The sequence below is a fragment of the Dermochelys coriacea genome, chromosome 14, assembly GCF_009764565.3.
Source record: "Dermochelys coriacea isolate rDerCor1 chromosome 14, rDerCor1.pri.v4, whole genome shotgun sequence".
In the NCBI taxonomy this organism is placed as follows: Eukaryota; Metazoa; Chordata; order Testudines; family Dermochelyidae; genus Dermochelys; species Dermochelys coriacea.
The window spans coordinates 36,420,971-36,442,913 of NC_050081.1; the positions used below are offsets into that span (position 1 = coordinate 36,420,971).

General features: G+C 57.6%; 1 protein-coding gene and 1 pseudogene across 3 annotated transcripts; one reads left to right on the top strand and one right to left on the bottom strand.

Moving 5' to 3' along the window:
- Nucleotides 1–21,943, bottom strand: part of LOC119842653 — a 1,040,433-nt pseudogene that overhangs the window by 475,186 nt on the left and 543,304 nt on the right.
- ABCF1 (ATP binding cassette subfamily F member 1) lies at nt 1,320–17,836 on the top strand. 3 transcript variants are annotated; one of them, XM_038371465.2, is made up of 28 exons: nt 1,320–1,570; nt 2,790–2,836; nt 3,366–3,449; nt 3,639–3,774; nt 4,439–4,476; nt 4,823–4,933; nt 5,582–5,656; nt 6,107–6,172; nt 6,443–6,532; nt 7,030–7,101; nt 7,380–7,478; nt 7,898–7,993; nt 8,372–8,494; nt 9,249–9,349; nt 9,475–9,560; nt 9,920–10,059; nt 10,323–10,471; nt 10,811–10,894; nt 11,646–11,770; nt 12,557–12,669; nt 13,611–13,782; nt 14,267–14,341; nt 14,918–14,988; nt 15,316–15,348; nt 15,753–15,921; nt 16,279–16,343; nt 16,642–16,714; nt 17,247–17,836. In XM_038371465.2, exons 1-28 carry the CDS (start codon nt 1,495–1,497, stop codon nt 17,411–17,413), a joined length of 2,736 nt encoding a protein of 911 aa, XP_038227393.1. In that variant the 5' UTR covers nt 1,320–1,494; the 3' UTR covers nt 17,414–17,836. The 3 variants fall into 3 exon arrangements, with proteins under 3 accessions (XP_038227393.1, XP_038227395.1, XP_038227396.1); XM_038371467.2 differs by having other exon boundaries at nt 1,378–1,570; nt 6,110–6,172; XM_038371468.2 differs by lacking the exon at nt 6,107–6,172 and having other exon boundaries at nt 1,387–1,570.

Sequence of the window (21,943 nt, forward strand, 5' to 3'; positions counted from 1 at the left end):
CTGGGTTGAACCATTTTGAAAGGGGATGTGTTAAACCATCCCATCCCTTCCCATTTAGGCTCAGGAGGAGGAAACATGGAGACAATGATAAATCTCTCAGTCTAGGTGCATGGGAGTGACTGGGCTGAATTACTCAAGCTAAGAGAACAGGAGGGAGAATGGACTAGAGATGGAACCCAGGAGTCCTGACTCCGAGCCCCTAGCCACCCCCTCCGAACCCACTGGACATGTCAAACTTTACATTATATATGACTTTTTCTTTTGTTAATCGATAGATGATAACTATACTCTAAGTAGATTTGTCTACCCTGATTCTGAGGCAGCTGGATAGCACATCAGTTTCTTTCTGACTCTGCGAACATTTAATCTCCAAATCAATGTCCAGCAGAAATTGGTCCAATACAATATAATATATTAACTTGTCTCACGTTTCAACCGGTTACTTTTGTGAAGAGAAAGTAGGATACTTCACATGCTTGACCAGGACTTCTGGATTCTATTCCCAGGATTATCCCAGCCCCACCAGTATGACGGCGCATGCGACACTGGGTGCGGGGACGGACCATTTTTAGGAGCGTGCTGTCCCATTCCTGCTGGTATGACAGTGTTTGCAAGGTCACACCACATGCGGGGAGGATGGCATGCTCTTTAAGAGCCAGAGGGGGTGGAATCGCATTCTCCCATCCAACACCAAACAAAACCACATCTGGTTTTGTCCCCATACTGGATGAGGGACGAACCTCTTAAAAAGAGGCCTGCCCAGGCATGTGGCCGCCCTGGGATGGAGTTCCTCTGAGCAGCGTCCACTGACTCTTTAAGGGGTGGCGGGCATTGTCAGCGGTTCTCTGCTCGGCATTCCTCCTCCGGATCCCTGATGTTCAACCTTTGGCCCTCACTCTGGTCCCTGTTGCCCCCCTAGCGTTTGCTCCCTGGCTGCGCTTTTGTGGTTCCTCCCCTTAAACTGCCTGGCCTGGCCCAGCCCAGCAACCGCAGATAGCACAGCAAGGACAGAACCCAGGAGTCCTGGCTCCCAGTCCCCCCCAGAGCTGGGGACAGAACCCAGGAGTCCAGGTTCCCAGGGTGGGGAACAGACAGGGATAGCACGGCGGCTTTTGCTTTGTTGCAACAGTCGTGTGATGGGGCCTTGAAGTGCTACCTGCACTATGAGCTGCCCCCTGCCTTTGGGGGGCAGGGAGTGACCCCCCAGGCTGGGCCTGGGTTGGAGAGCGGAACTCCATGCCCCGAATCAGCACCCCCATTTCCATGGAGGACTGAACCACATCATTGGGGTTAAGGGGCTTGTCTAGCCACACAACAGTGCGTCTCTACTGCTCCACGACTCTCTGGGCGCTCCATGGTTGCCGCGGAAGCCACTCTGGGCTGGGCACTTCCGGCACTCGATGGTCAGGCTGGGCCGCCCCGCGCAGGCGCAGTGGTAAGGTTTCCCAGCTGCTGGCTGGGACTGCATGTGAGCGCTCGGCGCGGTGACCGGCCATGCCGAAGGGGGGGAAGCAGCCACCGCGGGAAGAGTGGATCGGGGATGGGGAGCAGAAGGTCGGGGAGGCCACAGGTGAGCGGGCTGGACAGGACCGGACCGGACCGGACCGGGGAAGGGGGGTAGAACCGGGGGGACCGGGACCGGGGGAGACTGAGAACCGGGGGGGGGGGGGCGGGTTACACAGGGTCGGGTGGAATTGGGGCAGGGGGTAGTTGGGGGAGACAGAACCGGGGGGGCAGAGAACGGGGGGGGCCGGGGGGAGAGCTGGGGGGGTACATAGGGCCAGGTGGGATTGGAGTAGGGGGTGGTTGGACCTGGGGGGGGGTAGAGAACCAGTGGGGACTGGGGGCCGGGGGGAGAGCTGGGGGGGTACACAGGACCAGGTGGGATTGGAGTAGGGGGTGGTTGGACCAGGGGGGGCAGAGAACCAGGGGGGCCGGGGGGAGGGCTGGGGAGGACAGAGAACCTGGGGGGACTGGGATAGGGGGTGATTGGACCTTGGGGGTGGGGGGACAGAACCAGGGTGGACTGGGCCGGGGGGGGATTTGGACAGAGGGTGGTTGGGTCGGGGGGCACAGAGAACTGGGGGGGAGACTGAGAACCGGGGTGGGACTGGGTCGGGGGGAGGGCCGGTGGGGACTGGGCTGTCAGGGGGACAAGGACAGTACTGAATGGGACTGATGTGCGTGGGGCGGGTTAGAACCTGGCCAAGGGGGGCTGTGCTGGGCTGGAGCGGAGTAAAATATGAGGGACTGAATTGGGCCAAAGTGGGGGAGAAGGTGCTGGACCCTAAACTGGCTAAAGTGGGGGAAGCAGAAAGGAGGTTAAGGGGGAAGACACTGGCGGGAGGGAGAGTCCTGGGGCTCGGCTAGATGGGTAGAAACAGGACTGGAACTGAAGCTGGATTATTTGGGGGGAGGGGGGTTGGATTGGGATGGAGTGTGGGAGGGGTTGGGTCTGAGCCTGCTGAGACGCTGGAGTGAACCAGGCTCAGAAGGAGGAAGCAATGGGATGAACCAGGCTCAGCCAGGGCTGATTTGGACTAAGGTAGGGGTAAAGGACAAGTTGTGCTCATCCATCCGCCCACAAGAACTGCCCAAGGTGGGACCCAGCCGGGCCCGGGCAGTGGAGGGAGTGGCTGTGGATAGAGAGGGCTGGGAGCCAGGACTCCTGGTTCTATTCCCAGCTCAGGGACGGGTGTGGGGTCTAATGGATTAGAGCGAAGGAGCAGGTAACTAGGACTCCTGGGTTCTCTTCCACCTGCCTGGATTCATCTCCTGACTTGTTTCAGACAAAGTGGTGAAGAAAGGCAAGAAGGACAAAAAGACTAAGAAGTCGGTAAGAAGTGGGACTGAGCCGGGCCATGCTGGGGGAGGTGTGAGCTTTGGTACAGGGGCCTAATGGGCAGGGCATTGGGCTGTAACTCAGGAGACCTTGGTTCTATGCCCGCCCTGCTGTGTGACTTGAGTTAAATCGCTTCTCTCTACACCTTAATATTTTCTCCTACCATATAGCTGGACTGTCTTTCATTGTGTGTCTGGGCAGTACCTGGCACGACAGGGCCCTGATCTTAGCGGGAGCAAGGATTGTCTCTCCCTGTGTGTCTGGGCAGCGCCGGGCCATGATCTCAGCTGGGGTTTGTCAGTACTAAAAATGGGGGAAAGCAGCTGTGTCTCTCAGACCTCACTGCTAGGGGACATGCAAAGGAAGGTGGCTGGATTTCCCATAGCACAGCGCAAGCTCCCATTGCAGGGGGGCGTGAGTGAAACAGGTTGCCAGCTGGAGTACCCTTCCCTCACCACTAGGGGCACGGAGACTCCTGGGGGTGGGAAGCAGAGTTCTAAACTATCCCTTCTGCCCTCCCCAGTTCTTTGAGGAGCTGGCCGTGGAGGAAAAACAAGTCAGTGAGCAGCAGGCTGTCATTAAAGAGAAGGAGCAGGAGCAGCAACAGGTGAGCAGCTAAAAGAACTCCCCCGGGGGGCTGCAGGGTGGTGTTGTAGGACCTACAATAAGTATGTTGCTAGAAAGGGATGCCCTGCTTAACCAGGGCACCCACACCCCTGGTTCTCACGGGCTGTGTGCATGGGAGATATGACCCCTCCCCCCCACACACGCCTCATCTCTGTCTCCCCCACCCCAGCTTCAACAACAGAAAAAGAAACGAGAGAAGAAGAAAGACAGGAAGAAGAAGGAGGCAGAGGAGGATGAGGAAGAGCACCAGCTGATTGAGAAGCTGAAGAAACTGTCGGCTCCAGGCAGTGATGAGGATGAGGAAGGTAAGACAGGATGAGGCTGGGGGCCAGGACTTCTGGGTTCCATTCCCAGGTCTGGTAAGGGAGTGAGGGCTAATTGTTAGGACAGGGCTGGGACCCGGAGGTCAGGACTCCTGGGTTTCATACTGCCCAAGTAACTAATCTGGACAGCTGGCAGGAGCTCAACTTGCCACAGTTCCACGCCCTGGAATATGGTGATCGTTTTTGGTGTGAGAGGGGGTGGATAACGCCTGGTGCAGGGGGGCAGTTAGATCGTGGCTGTGTTGCCATCTCCGGGGTATAAAAAGCGATGACATCCCACCATCGAGCCCGGAGGGAGGTCCTCTCCAATCCCTCCTGAGATCTACCCCCTAGTGGGGGCAGGGCTGGGGCACATGGGATGAGAAGCACGGGCCTCTGTTCTCCATGGCCTGCCTTTTCCTAGCCCCCACCCCATTACACTAGCCCCTTCACTCCAACCCCTACCCCTGCGGCAGGAGAGTCCAGCCCCATGTGCATCAGCAGGGAGCTAGAGGATGACAACCCACCAGGAAGCCCTCTTCCCTCCCATCCCAGATCTCCCAAGGTGCTGGAGGACCGAGAGCTCTATGGGGCTAGCTCCCCATGCGGGAGTGGTTGCGTCTCCGTTCCATCGATCCCTAAAGTCCTTCTCTCGTTTCCTTTCCAGTGACCGTTCCCGTCACCAAAGGTGGCAAGAAGAAGAAGGTGAGTGAGACTCCAGGCTGGAAGGAGCCATAGGGCTCAGGAGAGGTCTCTAGACTTGGGCCCCAAGGTGCCCTACACAAGGGAATGGGCTGTAACTGGGGGCGGGCTGGAAGGAGCCCTGGGGCTTGGGGTTGCTGTCTACACTCAGACTGCGCAGGGTTCTGCGCTGGGGAATGGGCTGTAGGGGACAGTCCTGCCCCGGTTGAGATGGGACCTGGTGGGACATCTACTTGAGGAATAGGTTGTAGGAGGGTGATCCTGCCCTGGGTTTCTAGGGAGGGCTCTGGTGTGGGGAGAGAGGAGATGGCCACTCTTTGTTAACGACTTTGGTTTTACCTTTCCCTAGGGAGGGAATGTGTTTGCTGCCCTGAGCCAGGAGCAGAGTGAGGAAGAAGAGGAGGAGGAGGAAGAAGAGACGCCGAGACCTGCCAAACCCAACAAGAACAAGATCAACAAGGTTAGCTCGCTTGGATGAAATCTAGCACAAAGAGAGCATGGGGTCATCTTCTAGTGCAGAGGTGGGCAAACTACGGCTCGCGGGATCGTCCTGCTTGGCCTCTGAGCTCCTGGCTGGGGAAGCTACCCCCATTGTCCCCCCGCCCCAGTCACGCTGCCACACAGGCAGTGGGGCTGCGAGCTCCTGCGGCTCTGAGCGGCATGGTAAGGGGACAGCAGCGGTGCGCGCATGTGGTGGCAAATAGGGGGTTCCAGGGGCAGTCTGGGGACAGGGAGCAGGGGGCGGTTGGATGGGGCAAAGGTTCAGGGGGCGGACAGTCAGGGGTCGGGGACCAGGGACTCCTGGGTTCTATCCCCAGCTCTTGGGGGAGTGGGGCCTAGTAGGTTAGAGCAGGGACGCTGGAAGGCAAGAACTCCTGGGTTCCCAGACCGATTGGAGAACAAGGAAATGGGGGGAATAGCCCCTCCCAAAGCCTGGGGGATCATCGCCTCCCCCCCAAGGGAGGGTCCGGGAGCTCCCTGTGCTAGAGATGTTCTGTACCATGCCTGGCCGGAGTCCAGGGATTAGACTGTGGCGGTCACTCCTGCCCTGGGGGTGGGTTAACTCTTCCAGTGCTGAGTTGTGGGGCTGATGTGTTGCCCCCTGCAGGCCCCACCTGATGACGAAGAGGAGAAGCAGCCAGGGAAGAAGTTGACAAAGGACGACAAGCCAAAGGGAAAACAGGTCAGTCTCCCATTGCCCCCCATGTTTGGTGGTTCCCATTGGTCTTAACCGGGATGGTCATGGCAGGGTCTGGCATGGATTGGAGCCAAGACTCCTGGGTTCTATCCCCAGCTCCAGGAGGGGAGTGGGGAGCAGTGGGGCCTGGGAGCCAGGACTCCTGGGTTCTATTCCGAGCTCTGCGAGGAGAATGGGGAGTGGGTGGGACTGGGAGCCAGGACTCCTGGGTTCTATCTCCAGCTCTGGGAGGGGAGTGCAGTATAGTGGGTTAAAGCTGGGTGGGGAGCTGGGAGTTCCATGTGGCAGAATAGCTTAGCCAACCAGCTGCATTATGAGTTTTGGCTCCGCCGGCCAGGGGTCTAATCAGGGCAGTGGGGCAGGGATGCTGGGCTGGGTCAGGTACAGTCAGAGACGCCGCGTCTCACCAGGGCAGGATTTGCTCTGTGCTCTCAGCAGGAAGAAGAGGACGATAAAAAGAGGAAGAGCAGGAAAAACGAGAAGACCAAAGGGAGGCAGCAGGTGCGAAGCAGGTGTTTCCAAGATTCAGCAGGATTGGCATGTGGAAACCAGTGCCCCAGGGCTGCACTAGGGGGTGTTGTGCTGCAGGGAGCAGGGTGGGGACTCCGTAGGGGGCGTTGTCCCCTCGCAGCTAGTGCTGGCCCCAGTGCCCCATCGCTGCACTAGGGGGCATTGTGCTGCACAACATGTATCTGGTGTTAGGAGATGAGGTTATTGACTTAATCCAACCCTGCTGTCTCTAAATGCTCTTGTTTCTCCCACGGCTCCCAGGGAGGGGGATCAGGCTTTGCTGTTCTGGCCCAGAGCGAGGAAGAGGAGGAGAGTGAAGAGGAACCCAAACCCAAAGGCAAAGCAAGCAAGGTAGGCAAGAGAAGTGCTGGGCGTGTGGCGTCTAGTGGGTAAGAGCAGGAGAGGCTGGGAGTCATAACGCCTGGGTTCCATCCCTGGTTCCGGGAGCAGAATGGGGGTCTAGTGGGTTAGAGCGGGGGGACTGGGAATCAGGACTCCTGGGTTCTATTCCCAGCTCTGGGACGGGAGTGGGGTCTAGTGGTTAGAACAGCTGGGGTTGGGAATCGGGACTCCTGGGTTCTGTCCCCATTAGGCAGAATGGCCCAACTAGCATTATGGGGGTTGGCTTCCAGTGAATACTCCGGAAGTGGCTCCATTGGTCTGATGTGACGCAGTGCAAAGGGAGGCCAGCATACCAGGCTAGATGGGCCCTTTCATCTGATCCAGGCAGAGAGGTGTGATACCGGGCTGGTTGGGCCTATTGGGGTGATCTGGGGTCCCGGGGAGAAAGGGGGGCGGGATACGGGGTTAGCTGAGTGTCCTGAACTCCTTCGCACTCCTCCTTCCAGATTGTGAATAAACAGACGGGGTCTGGTGAAGCCGGGAAAAAAACAAAAGGAAAAAGGAATCAACCAGCCCATGTGAGTGTTTATGGGGGTCCCTGCTACTGGTGGACACTAGGGGACGCTGTACTGCAGGGACCAGGGGTGGGCTCAGGGAGCATTCTCCCCTCACAGCCAATGCTGGCCCAATGCCCCAGTATGGCACTAGGGGGCGCTATGCAGCACAAAGAATCTCTGTGCAATATTGCTGTGTGGCCAGTACCCAGCTGCCCACCCCAGAGCTGCCTGCATTTTGGTGCTGGGAGAGCAGTCCCTGCTCATTGTGGTTGGATGACCTGGCTTCTGTTCTGCTGCAGAATAAATTTGCTGCTCTGGAGTCTGAGGAGGAGGAGTTGGAGGAAGATGAAGAGGAGCCAGAGAAGAGCAAGGAGAAGCCCAAGCGAGGCAGCGAGCCCGTAAGACAGTCCTCCTCTTGGCCGTGGGGGGTGGGTTTGTTCTGTTCAAACCGAACCGCATTCATTGGGCTGCCTCAGGTGTGAGACAACTTGGTGGGTTCTCAGTTCATTTTCCAGCATCCAGCTGGCCCCCAATCCCGCACGGGCAACCTCAGCAGAGAGGCCCAGGGTGAACGGCCACAGAGCCAACCTCCCCTCAGCCCCCTGGAAGGGGATCCCTGCAGAAGCAGGGCTGAGGCATATCAGAAGGGGATGAAGCTGTGGGACTGGGACCCAGGACTCCTGGGTTCTCTCCCTGGCTCTAGGAGGGGAATAGGGTCTAGTGGTTGTGGGGATGCTGGGCACCTGGACTTTTGGGTTCTATCCTTGGCTGTGGGCGGAAGGTGTTATTGGTAACCAGCCTCCTATGGTCGATACAGCAGTCGGAGGAGGATGAGGAGGATGAGGGGGAGAAGAAGGACGACGACCCCTATGCTCATCTCAGCAAGAAAGAGAGAAAGAAGCTCAAGAAGCAGGTGAGCTCTGGGTGGGAGCTTCTGCCAAACAGGCTCCTCCTCCCCCTTGTGGGTGGTGAGCATCTCCCCTCCAGTGGGGCGGCTCCCAGCTGTCTATAGCCATACTTCTTGTTCACATGTCTCTGTTCCCGGGATCCTTTGCAGCCATCCACTTGGTACTGAAGCATCATAGGAATTGCTTGCAGTGGGGAGGAGAGGCTGTTAACTCATGTGGATCCATTCTGTGGGATCCCACCCCCAGAGTGAGTCCTGGCACGGTAGCTTCCCCACTGGGGCCGCCACCTAGCTGGTCATCATGGCCCCCAGGCAGGCTGGGTACTGGCAGGGAGGGGAAGAAAGGGTCCCTTGGCCGGAGCATCATCTCTGGCTCTCCCGCAGCTGGAGTTTGAGCGGCAGGTGGCAACGCTGAAGGCGGCCAATGCGGCGGCCAACGACTTCTCGGTGTCACAGGCAGAGATGTCCTCGCGCCAGGCCATGCTGGAGAATGCCTCTGACATCAAGGTACCTCCCCCACCCCCGAGTTTATTTGGAACATCGTCTTCCCCGCCCCGCCCCGCATATGGTCAGCAGTTGGTATTTCCCGCTGTAATGCCTTCCCTTTTCTTCCCTTCAGCAGCTGCGTGGGAGGGGTTAATGTCCCATAATTCCACCCCTTCTTTTCCCTCTCCTTCCTCGCCATGTTGGTGCAGTTGGTATTTCCAACTACAAGGAGGACCAGCAGCAGCATGGAAAGGGTTAAGCCCTTCCCTTCTTTCCATTGGTGGGTCTGGGTTGTTACATGCTGCAGGGGTTGGGTGGGAGACTGAGTTGAACCATGTGGTAAGAGGGGGATAGGAGTGGGTCACACCACCTGATGGGGGTGTGAGGAGTGGACAGAGGGAGCAGGTTGTACCATGAGATGGTGGGGCCATTGGTGATGGCGGCTGCGGAGGACATAGAGTGGGTTGTACCATCTGACAAGGATATATAGTGGGTGGCACAGTTATATGGGAGAGGGAGTAGGCCATATTTTCTGCGATTGCGGGGAGTGGATTATGCCATCTGAAGGGTGGGTTGCACAATTATATGAGAGAGGAAATGGGTTGTACCAAGAGATGGTTGTGGGGACCATTGGGTGGGGGGAGGGTCATACCATGAGATGGCAGGGGTCTTCTTAGGGGGGACCCCCCAATGATGGGTCATACCATTTGGCACATCTGGCAGGGGGGAGGGTCATACCATCTTGTCCTGATCTCTCTCTCTCGTGCGGTTGCAGCTGGAGAAATTCAGCATCTCCGCTCACGGCAAGGAGCTCTTCGTCAACGCGGACCTGTACATCGTGGCCGGGCGCCGGTACGGCCTGGTGGGACCCAATGGGTAGGTACATGAATGGATCCCTCACTGTCAGGGCTACCCCTGTGCCACACTAGGGGGCGCTGGGCTGCAGCCTCCCCTTTTTCATCCCTCCCCGCTTAACCCTTTCTTTCCATCCTCCTTTGTAGGAAGGGTAAAACCACCTTGCTGAAGCACATCGCAAACCGGGCCCTGAGCATCCCCCCTAACATTGACGTGCTGCTGTGCGAGCAAGGTAAGGGGGTCCTGGGGGAAGCCAGGACTCCTGGGTTCTATCCCTAGCTCTGGGAGGGGAGCAATGTCTAGTGGTTAGGGCAGGGGTGTTGAGAGCCAGGACTCCTGGGTTCTATCCCTAGCTCTGGGAGGGGAGCAATGCCTAGTGGTTAGGGCAGGGGTGTTGGGAGCCAGGACTCCTGGATTCTATCCCCTGTTCTGGGAGGGGAGTGGGACCTAGTGGTTAGAGCGGGGGGGCGGCTGGGAGCCAGGACTCCTGGGTTCTATCCCTGGCTCTGGGAGAGGAGAGGGGGCTAGTGGTTAGAGCGGGGAACCTTGCACTCACTGAGTGCGAGTATGTGTCGTCATCCCACCCCTCAGAGGTGATAGCAGATGAGACCCCCGCAGTCCAGGCGGTGCTCAAGGCCGACACCAAGCGGCTGAAGCTGCTGGCGGAGGAGAAGCGGCTGCAGGCTCTGCTGGAGAAAGGGGACGACAGCGTGGCTGAGCAGCTGGAAAAGGTACTGGGGGGGTGGGGGAAGGGAGATAGCTGGGGGAGCAGGGGGGGGCTATGCCACTGTGTACAGGTTTTTATACCATTGCAGCTGCTGGGGAGAAGGGAGCAGGGTGGGGGAGCACAGAGGATGAAGGATGGTTGTAATAGTGTCAGGGAGCAGAAAGTGGGCAAGGGGGTGAAGCATGGGGGCAGTCGAGGGGTCCGGGGAGGGGAGAAATGGAGGAGGCGAAGGCTTCCCGGTGAACCCGCCTGTCTCTCCCTCTGCAGGTGTATGAGGAGCTCCGGGCCACGGGGGCGGCCGCGGCAGAAGCCAAAGCGCGGCGCATCCTGGCCGGTCTGGGCTTCAACCCTGAGATGCAGAACCGGCAGACCAAGAAGTTCTCGGGTGGCTGGCGCATGAGGGTGTCTCTGGCCAGGTGAGGCTGGCGGGAGCCGCGGGGGGGTCAGCGTAATGGGCCGGTGATCCCACATATGCTGACCTGGGTGAGTCCATGCAGGAGATCGGTTGGCGGAGGGGGGGGGTGTCACACACTGCCCACACAGACTGGGGCACCTGCCCTGCTGTGGGCTGGGCTGAGACCTGATAGCTTGTTACACCCAGATGGGAACGATCCAATCTGGAACCGGGGCCCCCTAGAGGGGAAAGGCCCCGTGTCCTGTTCACTGCCCACCCTGATAGGGCCAGTCCCCCTCATCCTGGGGCAGTCCTGTAAGACTCCACTAGGGGGTGCCGCTCACCCACCCGTCTCTTTCAGGGCCTTGTTCATGGAGCCGACGCTGCTGATGCTGGACGAACCCACCAACCACCTGGATCTCAACGCCGTCATCTGGCTCAACAAGTGAGTGCCCAGCCCTGGAGAAACCCTTCCCATTGGTGCCAGGGCCCCCGGCTTGGATCAGCAGCTACCATCTCTGGGGGGGGAGCCCATTCAGCGAGCAGCGACTGAACGGGGGTGGACCCCAGGAATGCCACACAACTGGGACTCAGGGTGGGGGGTTCTGCTCAGCCCCTTGTGATGGGATGAGGGGTCTCGCTGGCTATCAGATGTAGATGGGGGCAGGAGCTGGGTGAGTATAAACAGTGTTGGGGGGAGGGATTTACTATTGGGGCGGGGGATGATCAGGATTGGGGGATGGCAGGAAATTCCCCTCTTGGGGAGAGGGCAGGATTTGGACTGTGGGGGGCAGCATTTGGATTCTGGGAGTCAGGGCCGGGGTTTGAATAAGGGGCAGGGTTTGGGCTCTGGGGATTTTCCCTATGGGGCAGGGGTCTCAGCAGGGAGCCAGGACTTGGACTGGCTGGGTTTCCCCCCTGGTGGGGCTACAGGGAGGGTGCATGAGGCCCAGTGTGTGTGTGTGGGCGGGGGAGTCAGAGGAGAGAGCTCCCATTAGAAAATCTCTCCTCTCTCCCCCCCCCCCCCCCCACTGCTGGACCGAGTGAGGCTGCCCTCCATCCCACCATGGGGTGTACATTGGGTGTTCTAGCTCAGTTCCCTCCTCCTTGGCTGGGTGCCCCTCCTAGCCACGGATCAGGGTCCGTCCGTCTGTCTGTCTGATTCTCCTCTGTCTGTCCCCCGTTCACCTCCCCAGCTACCTGCAGATGTGGAAGAAAACTCTCCTCATAGTCTCCCACGACCAGGGCTTCCTGGACGACGTCTGCACCGACATCATCCACCTGGACATGCAAAAACTCTTCTACTACCGGGGCAACTACAGTGAGTTGGGGGGGCATCTAGGGCAACTACAGTGAGGGGGAGGAAGAGGAGGTAGGGGAACTACATGAAGGGGGACAGGGGGAAGCGGCTGGGGTAATTGCAGAGCTGATTTGCCCAGGGTGGGGGTTAAGGAGGGGTTGGGTCACCCAGAGACTTCAGCCCATCTGGAGGCTGGTTTGCCCCTAGGTCTCCCGCCAGGGGTAGGTTTTGTGGGTTGAGGGTGCATCATGGGAGTTGTCATTCAGTTGCCCCATGCCCCCATTCTTCCCTATGGACTGAGCTCCTTGGCCAAACTTTCCCATGATGCATCCCTTCCACTGAGCTGCCTAATTGCATTATGGGAGCCCTATGTCATGGTACTTCATGGGAGATGTAGTCCAGCCAGGGAGCTCAGCCCAGAGCAGACAATGAGAGCATGAGGTGCCTGAACTACAAGTCCCATGAGGTGCCGCCGGGGCATGTGAGAACCCCAAGTTTTCCTTTGGCTGAAAACCCCATTTTTTCCCAAAAAAAGTTTTGATGGGAAATTTTTGACCAGCCTGAATGGTGAGTTTCCTCCACAGGCCTCATCCTCTAGCTCTAGGAGTCGAGATCACTTTGTTTACATCCAGAGGGTCCCAGGTTCGATCCCCCAGACAGGAAGCGGGGCAGGGAGGGAAAATGGCGGTTCCGTCTCTGCACAGAGAGCTTTGGTGGCCGAGTGGGAAGTCGAACCCGGATCTTCTGCCCTTTCCCCCGCCCCCTGCAAATTCCAGTACAGCGCCCTCAACCTCCTTTCTGCCGCAGTGACCTTCAAGAAGATGTACCAGCAGAAGCAGAAAGAGCTGCTCAAACAGTACGAGAAACAGGAGAAGAAACTGAAAGACCTCAAGGCTGGCGGGAAGTCGACGAAACAGGCGGTGTGTCCAGAGATCCAGCCCCAGGGCAGGAGGACTGGCTGGTTTGGGGGCTGGGGAACAGGATATGGGGCCTTTCCCCTCTAGGAGGCCACTGGCTTCAATCCAGCTCTTTCCTACCTGGAATTTGTCCCCACCTTGTTGACCCAGGGAACTCACTGCTGCAAGATTTTACTGAATTAAGAATCTCTTTCCCAACAACAAATTGGGTTAACACTTACCCCTCACATTGAGCAGTGGCAGCTGAGCCCCAGCTGGGTGTCACTTGAAAGTGATCCCTTCTTTGTCATGGGACTGTACTGCCCCCCTGAGGTACAGTGTGGAGGATTATACTTCCTTGGAGTCTGGAGCTAGGGGGGTGGGTACCAAGCTAGATGGGCCTCCTGATCTGATCTGAGGAGCTGGATTAGATGGGCCCATGGGTCTGATCGGGGGGGCGGGGCAGGGAGGAGGCATGATATGAGGCTAGATGGGCGCATGGGTTTGATCTGGGTTGACGGGGAGGAGGCGGGATACCGGGCTAACTGGGCACATGGGTTTGATCCAGGGGGGAGGCGGGATACGGGGCTAGCTGGGCACATGGGTTTGATCCGGGGGGGGAGGCGGGATACGGGGCTAGCTGGGCACATGGGTTTGATCGGGGGGGGGGGGCGGGATACCGGGCTAGCTGGGCACATGGGTTTGATCCGGGGGAGGAGGCGGGATACCGGGCTAGCTGGGCACATGGGTTTGATCCGGGGGAGGAGGCGGGATACCGGGCTAGCTGGGCACATGGGTTTGATCCAGGGGAGGAGGCGGGATACCGGGCTAGCTGGGCACATGGGTTTGATCCGGGGGGACGGGGAGGCGGCGGGATACTGGGCCCGTTGCTCGGCTCCGAGAGCGAAGTAGCTGGGATACCGGGCGAGACGGGCTCATTGGTCTGTTGCTCTGTTCGTTTCCAGGAGAAGCAAACCAAGGAGGCCCTGACGCGAAAGCAGCAGAAATGCCGCAAGAAGAACCTGGATGAAGAGGCTAACGAGGCCCCCGAGCTGCTGAAGAGGCCCAGGGAGTACACGGTGAAATTCACCTTTCCCAACCCGCCGTCACTCAGCCCCCCGATTCTGGGCCTGCACGGTACGTCCCCACGCAGCGTGTAGGGGGCCTCCATGGGGCACTCTCCCGTCGCAGTTAGTGCTGACCCCAATGCCCCAGCATGACGCCAGGGGGTGCTGTGGCGCTTAACACTCCCCTGCTGTCCTGGCCAAATTTCCCCCCCGCCCCCCCAACCCAGGTCCATTCTGCCTCCCAGATGTCTCCCACCCTGTGGCCACAATTGGACACCGGATTCCCCTTCGTTTCCTGCCCCAAACTGTTGGGTGACATCATGCTGCGGCTGTTCTCCAGCTGACCCACCCCAGAGGTGGCTGCATTTCAGCGCCGGGTGAGTGCCCCCTTTTCATCCCCTGGGGATACAGAATGCTGAGGAGTTTTCTTTCTGACCCCGGTTTCGCATGGGCCCCAGAGCTGAATGGTGCATTGTGGGCAGGTCCCCCAGGAGCTGCTGTCCTGCAGTTGTGCACTCGCACCCCTCACCCTCCTCCCCACCCCTTCTCTGCAGGTGTTGTGTTTGGCTATGAGGGACAGCAGCTGCTGTTCAAGAGTCTGGATTTTGGGATCGACATGGAGTCTAGAAGTAAGTTACTGGCCAGTGATTATGAGAGACCCTACAATAACAAACTTGCATGTGCATAGCCCTCTGCCTGCAGTCCCAGAGACGATACAAATTGGGGTGTACAGGCTGCACCTGTGGGCGAGACCCTATAATAAACTCATCCAGTAACTCGCTGATGATGAGTCGCTGCAGCGCTCCTGAGAGACCCTACAATAACAAACCCTCCCGCACGCAGCCCTACAACAATGAATTGGACTGTTCAGCCCCAGGAAAGACCCTACAGTAACAGCCTGTGCAACCCCCTTAGCACTCCTGAGAGACCTTACAATAACAAACCAGCCTGCGCCACCCCCTAGCAACCTCAAGAGACCCTACAATAACATGCTAGCATGCCTGAATGACCTTACAATAACAAACCAGCTCGCGCAGACCCTGTAGCATCCCCGAGAGATCTGACGTTAACGAAGCAGCCATCATAGCACCCTCGAGAGACCCTACAATAACAACCCTCCCTTCCCCCCCACACACAGTCATGCTAACCCACCGCCCTCCTGGCCTGGTTGAGTCATTGATGGCTGCTCTCTCTCTGCCCCTCAGTCTGCATCGTGGGGCCGAACGGCGTAGGGAAGAGCACACTGCTGCTGTTGCTGACGGGGAAGCTCACACCGGTAAGGGGCCTCTCCCGGAACACCCTAATCCGGACTCAACCCAAACTCATCCAATTCCGTTCTGCCTCTGTGTGTCTTCAACTGGGGACAGGATTCCCCTTCCCTCCTGTCCTAAACTGCTGTACAGCTCTTCCCCAGCTGTCCCACCCCAGAGGTGGCTGCATTTCAGTGCTGGGTGAGCGATCCCTATGCTGTGTTGCTGTTCCCCAGCTGCCCCACCCCAGAGGTGGCTGCATCAGCACTGGGCAAGGGGTTGCTGTGTGCTGTTAACACACTAGAGGGTAGAGGAAAGTAGTAACCATTAATCCCTTTCTGTTCTCCTTTCAGACAAGAGGGGAGATGAGGAAAAACCACAGACTAGTAAGTAATGACTGGACCCAGATGCTGAGGTTTGTGGGGGTAGGGGAGCCTGTGGCTGGGATAGCAGAGGACTGCGAATCAGAATCAGGGGGCACATGCAGAGCTGTGGGGCAGCCCAGGGCTGGGCTAGCAGGGGGATTGGAGGCCAGGGCTGGGATAACAGGGGGCTGCACATTAGGGGCACTGGCAGAGCTGGGGGGCACCCAGGACTTGGATTGTGGGGTGCTGCAGGTTGGTATTGGGGGACACTGGCAGAGCTGGGCCGGGGGAGCCCAGGGCTGGGCTAGCAGGGCGCTGCAAGATGCAATTGAGGGGCACCAGCAGAGCAGGGGGTGTGAAGGGGAACTGGCAGCAAGGGGGCGGTGCTTTGGGTGGTGACTCCGCCCCTTTCTCTCTTCCCATAGAAAATCGGCTTCTTTAACCAGCAATACGCCGACCAGCTGAACATGCAGGAGACAGCGACCGAGTACCTGCAGCGCAACTTCAACCTGCCCTACCAGGACGCCCGCAAGTGTCTGGGGCGCTTTGGCCTCGAGAGCCACGCCCACACCATCCAGATCTGCAAGCTCTCTGGTACCGAGGGGGGCAGGACTGGGCAGGGGCGGGGGGCGAGCTTCTGGGGAAGGCCTTGGAGGGGGGTCTAGGGAAAGCTTGGGGTTGAATATACAGAGGAAGCGGCAGGGTCTGGAGAAGTGAAGGGGCACCCAGGGGAGGTGGGGGTTGGGGGTGGGATTTAGGTTGCGGGAGGGGAGAGGGCCGGGGTTTGGGCAACCAGGAGAGGTGGGGGGCACGGGATGGGGGAGGGCACTCGGCAGCTTAGGTTGGAGGTGGAAAGGACTTGGCTGTCCGGGGTGGGGGATGATGCAGACAAGTGGGGAGGGGTCTCCCCTGTCTCATCCCTCATCCCGCCCCACTCTCCCTTCTCCCCAGGAGGCCAGAAGGCTCGCGTGGTGTTTGCCGAGCTGGCCTGCAGGGAACCCGACGTCCTCATTCTGGTGAGTGTCTCTGGGGCGAGGGGTGGTTCAGGGCCCCGGAGAGCACCAGACCCAGTGGCTTAGAGCTGGGGGCGGGGCTGGGAACCAGGACTCCTGGGTTCTATCCCGGGCTCTGGGAGGGATGTGGGGTCCAGTGGGTTAGAGCAGGGGGCTGCTGGAAGTCAGGACTCCTGGGTTCTATCCCTGGCTCTGGGAGAGGTGTGGGGTCCAGTGGATTAGAGCAGGGGGGGAGCCAGGACTCTTGGGTTCTCTCTGGGATCTGCCCCTTCGCCATCTCAGCCCATTGTCTCTTCCCCAGGACGAACCTACCAATAACCTGGACATCGAGTCCATCGACGCCCTGGCTGATGCCATCAATGAGTACAAAGGGGGTGAGTGACGCCAGCGGGCACTTGGACCGGGCTGGCTGGGCCCATTGGCCTGGTGGGGAGGGAATTCCAGCCTGGAACAGCCCATTGGTTTGGTCCAAGGGGAGGGCATTGGTTGGAATGATCCATTGGGCTGGTGGGAGGGAATTCCAGGCCGGAAGGGCCCATTGGTGCTGCAGGGCGGGGGGAGAATTCCAGGCTGGAATGGCCCATTGGTGTGGTCCGAGGGTGGGTGCAGGGAATTCTGGGCCAGAAGGGGCTGTTGGTCTGGTCCAGGGCTGGGATGGGAATTCCAGGTGGGATGGGCCCCATTGGTCTCTTCCAAGGGAAGGAGGTTGGTTATTTAGGGATAAATACCACTTCCTATAATGCCCCTCACCGAGTGACACCACCCCACAAAAGGGCCTGCACAAACTACTCAGCATGCATTTTCCTGGGCGATACCACCCCACAGACTGGGTGGGAGGGGCATATGTGTGAGAGGGTGTGGGGGATCCCCCTGCTCCTCTAACCTTCCCCCTGTCCCGCCCTGCAGCCGTCATCATTGTGAGCCACGACGCCCGGCTGATCACGGAGACCAATTGCCAGCTGTGGGTGGTGGAGGAGCAGAGCGTTGAGCAGATCGACGGCGACTTCGATGACTACAAGCGCGAGGTGCTGGAGGCCCTGGGCGAGGTCATCATCAATCGGCCCCGTGAGTGAGGTGGGGGCAGGGCCTTCTGAAGCTCCTCCCCCCCATGATGGACTCTCCATTCACCCGCCTGCCCCTCTGCAGCAGGACTTTTGTGCAGCTGGATAGCAGAGGAATCGTGGCTACAATGATGGCGTGGGACTCGGCTTTGGGGGTGGGGCTAAAGAGATGGAAGTGGGGCTAAACCTGTGAAGGTGGGGGTGTTTTTTTGCCACCCCCCTTCCTTTTCTGGGAAGGGCCACCGGTTATTTATATGAAGGGTGGGAGTGGGTGGGTAGGGGGGGAGTTTGTATTGGAATGGTCTATTCTGGGCCAGGTGGGGAGGGGACTGTGTCATTGCTGGACTCTTCTCACCCCCCCAGCTGCTCCGAGGATGCTTCGAGCCTTGTTCTGCTTCTGTTTGACAGGATTCAATTAAAACAGGAAGTCAAAAAGTGGCTGTTGGTGGCTTTGATTGGGCGGGGGGTGGGGATTCATCATGGCTGGAGAGGTTGGGGGCAGAGGGTGTCTGTCCGGCCCACTCACGCCTTCAAGGGGACAGAGGGGGGCTGGAGACACTTCTGCCCACATGGCTGGCGGGGTCGGGGGGTTGTTGGGAGCAGAGTGCCTGCCCTGCTGGAGGCTGGGCTGAGCCCCCACAACTTGTGACACACATGGGGCCAATGGTTGAACGTGGGATGGGCCCCTCTGTGTTCCTGCCATGGAGAGGGAAAGGCTAAACCGTGTCGAACGGGGTGCAGGGTTTGGCACTCGCACCGTTAACCAGCCTTTTGACTAAACACACAGCGGAGGAGAAAAACCAGGCACAACCTTGACTCTTTACGCTTCCACTCAGGCTGTCAGGTGAACGGCCTCCCTTCCCCTTGAGTGGGAGAAAGCGGCTTCTCTGATGGGCCCCGAGATGGGAGCAAGGCTGGAGGAGTTTAGCTGAGTTCCCATCCCGTTTGCTGGCAGACAGGCCGAGCTGAATGCTCACCAGAGGGGAGAAGAAAGTACCCCGCCAAGGGACAATGCAGCTTCTCTCTCTCTCGCAACCTTGGGTACCGGAGAAGCATGGATCCAGCCCAGGGGGGCTGATCAGCTGCTCCATGACCTGGCAAAGTTGTGCCAGCAGCGGGCAGTTCAGGCCCCCGCTCTGGTCATAGGCTCCCAGCAGTGGTGATGAGGAAGGAAAAAGACATGTCTGGGGGGGACAGGGGGGGAAGATAAAGTCATGTCCCAAGTGGGGTTTGGGATTTTGCTGCAGCAAGCGGAGGGGTCTCTGAGTCACTCTTTGACCCACCCTGTTAAGGTGAAGGTGGGTCTGGTGTCCCAGAAGCTGGTGGGGAAGGCTGCCGGACAGTAGCTAATTTCATTCCAATAGCCTGTTTTTCAACCTTGAGTCTCTTTAAGAACCCCCAAAAGGAATGGGGGGGCAGGCTAGCCCACCCCCCTCATTTCATACCCCCCTTGGGCCTAGTTTCTGACCCGCTGGTATTGGGTCACAGAGCTCTGGCTTGATGCTCTTGTTTTTAACCAGGCCTGAGTTTAGCTCAGATCTCCTGCTTGAATTCCAGGCCTGTGTGTTTGGGCTAATTTGGGGGGGATCTTGCTCTTTCAGACCTTTTCCAGTCAACAGGGTTGCTATGGTGTCTTCTAACAAACTTGCTGCTCCCAGGGTGCTCAATTAGGGTAAAGTCATAGACCCAGTTCTCACAACTGGCTAGATCAGAACCTAGCCCCCTGTGTCCTGCTCCCTAAATCAGGGATTCTCCACCTTTCCAGGCTACTGTACCCCTTGCAGGAGGCTGATTTGTCTTGTGTACTCCCCTAAGATTTGTCTCACTTAAAAATGACTTACAAAATCAGACACAAGTGTCTCAGCCACCAGTACTGAAAAATTGCTTTCTCATTTTTACCCTAAAATTATAAAATAAACTGATTGGAATATAAATATTGTTCTTGCATTTTGGTACATAGAGCCATATAAACAAGTCATATGCAATTTTAGTGTTCACTGACTTGGCTAGTGCTTTTTTATGAAGCCTGTTGTAAAACTAGGCAAATATCTAGATGACTTGATGTACCCCATGGAAGACCTCTGTGACCACTGGTTGAGAACCACTGGGAGCTGAGCCCAGGCTGGGGCAAGTGTAGACACCACCTTTGTCCCCCATCTACTTCCCCCTGCCAGCACATTAGCCTGGTGCCCTCGGAGCCGCAGCCCGTGTTCAGTTCAGCCAGGCCTATTCAGCTCACCCTTGTTGCATCCAGCTGTTGTCCTGCATCTGTTGGGAGTGTGTCTGTTCCTTAAGCCTCTCTCCTTTGGCACAGGCTGGGCAGTGGCCTATGGGGGCTGTGGTGGGCACTTGATGCTAATACACCCCATTGAGATGATGCTGCATGGGGTGGTCTCAGCATTAGCTGGTAAATGCTCCATGGATGAGTAAAGGCAGCAGGGGGTGGGGAAACAGAGCTGAACGCGACTGCAGCAGGGCCTCTAGGTGCTAGATATGGCAAGGGTGAGTCAAGGCTGGAAGTGACCTTGTATTTGGGTGTTTTCCCCGACTCCATCCAGGCTGTGTCACTGAACATGATGTGCTGCAAGGTAGTTAATGATGGCCAAGTCATCATTGGTAGGTTTCAGACTCAACACCCCCTGATGTTAACAAGATGAGGGGGCTGAGCTGTTCATCTCAGACCTGTTTATTACAGGCCCTTGCAACCTATTAAGTCACATTTACCAGTTGCACCGTCAAGAGTAGGTTTCAGAGTTAACATCTGGCCAGTATAGTAGATTGGCTCAACTTGGACCACCTGTGAATGCCCAACAAAAATCAGTAGTTTTCTGAGTTAACATCACTGAGGTGATTGGAGAGGGGGACATCGCAGGAGTCTGTTGGCCATTGTACAAGCTGTTGTGGCTCAAGGTACCTGTGGAAGCTTCTACAATCAGGTGCATTATTCCACCAGCATGGTGTGGTGCCAGCCAGCCCCTCTACCCTGGCCTCTAGGCTGCTGCAGGGAAGCAGCAACACAGAATCCTGCTGCCCACAAGGGAAGGGATTAAACCTCAGACTGACCACCCCTCCCCACAGCAATGACTGCAAAGGGCCCTGTTTTTAAACAGCGAACCAAAAAAACCAATTCCATCCTGTGGCATCGTACTGACACCTAGTAAGGTTGCACTCCTCTGCAACTTGAGCTACTGGCGTAACATACCAGTAGGAGGTTGTCATCCTCTCTACAGCCTAGCACCAGAGGGCCAGGAGATGCTTTGCAGGTGGGTTTCAGAGCTAGTTGCAGATGGTATAGTGAGACTCAGGATCTTGGCTCCATTCCAGGCCTTGGGGGGAGTGTGTCCTAGTGGGCACAGACTCCTCTGCATAGTCTCACCCCCAGCAACCCCTCAGCCTGTCACCTTCTGCCCCTTCTTCTATTGTCCGTCTTCCCCCCTCACCCTAGTCTCCAGTCAGCATGCCCTCCACCCATGTCCCTTTCTCCCTCTCCCACACATAAGCACCCATTAGACCCATCTGCCCTCCTTCAGACTGGTTCTCAGTCCCAGTCTCCTGCCCCTGCAAAGCCCATCTCCATCCAGGTCTGCCTCTTGTCCCTTCTGCATGTGAATCAGGCAGGTTCCTCCTCCACGCTGCCTGGGCCTGGCAGAGGGGCACTGAGAGGGCAGGAGAGAGGCTGCCTGCTCTCCGTTCCCAGGCCGGAGCCCAGCACAGTCCGCCCAGAACTGCAGTTGCAGGGGAAGACTTGAGCAGCACTAGGCCAGAGCCCACACATAGGATCTTTGGAGAACTTAGCAGCTAAGATCTAAAGCATGTGCAGGCCACAATTTTTCAAAGGCTTATGATGTGGCCAAATGTAGGCAAAATTTTCCCAGGGATGGCTAAAAACATATCAGCCTTGACACACAGGCTACGCCCTTGCCCAGTTTTGAGTCCCTGCTCTGAAACACGGGGAGACTAGAGCTTCTCAAAGAGTCACTAGACCATTTTAGCTTGAGCAAAATAAGGCGCTTCCCTTAGCCTCATTCTTGGAAACAGCTGAATCGTTTTGGCTGAAATTTCTCCCAAATATTCAACCTAAGGAGGACACGCAGCGTGGAAAACTTCAGCCCAAATGGATGATGCCTGGAAAAGTTATAAGCAACTGAACAAAAGGGCTTGTAAAGGGAAGTGTTGGACAACTGTACCAGTTCCACTTGCATTGCACCCTGGGTAGGTATCCCAGGGTTCCTAGCACTGTACCAAGTCAGGGTGGATTGAGGGATTCTAGCTAGTGGGAATTGGAGTCCAACTCCCAGACCCTGCTGCATCTCAGCCATCAGCAGGACTGTAAGAACAACGAAATGTCTCCCCTGTGCATCTGGCTCATTCCTATTTCAGTGGTGAAATGAAGTGATCCGAGACAGAAGCTGCAGCAGGGCACCTCTCTCATTAGTGTGGCAGTGTTCACGGCTCCAGCCGCAGACCTTGAACCTGCTGTGCCAGGCGCTGTACAGATGCACAGAGATGGCCCCTTCCCCACACAACCAGCAGACACCAAGG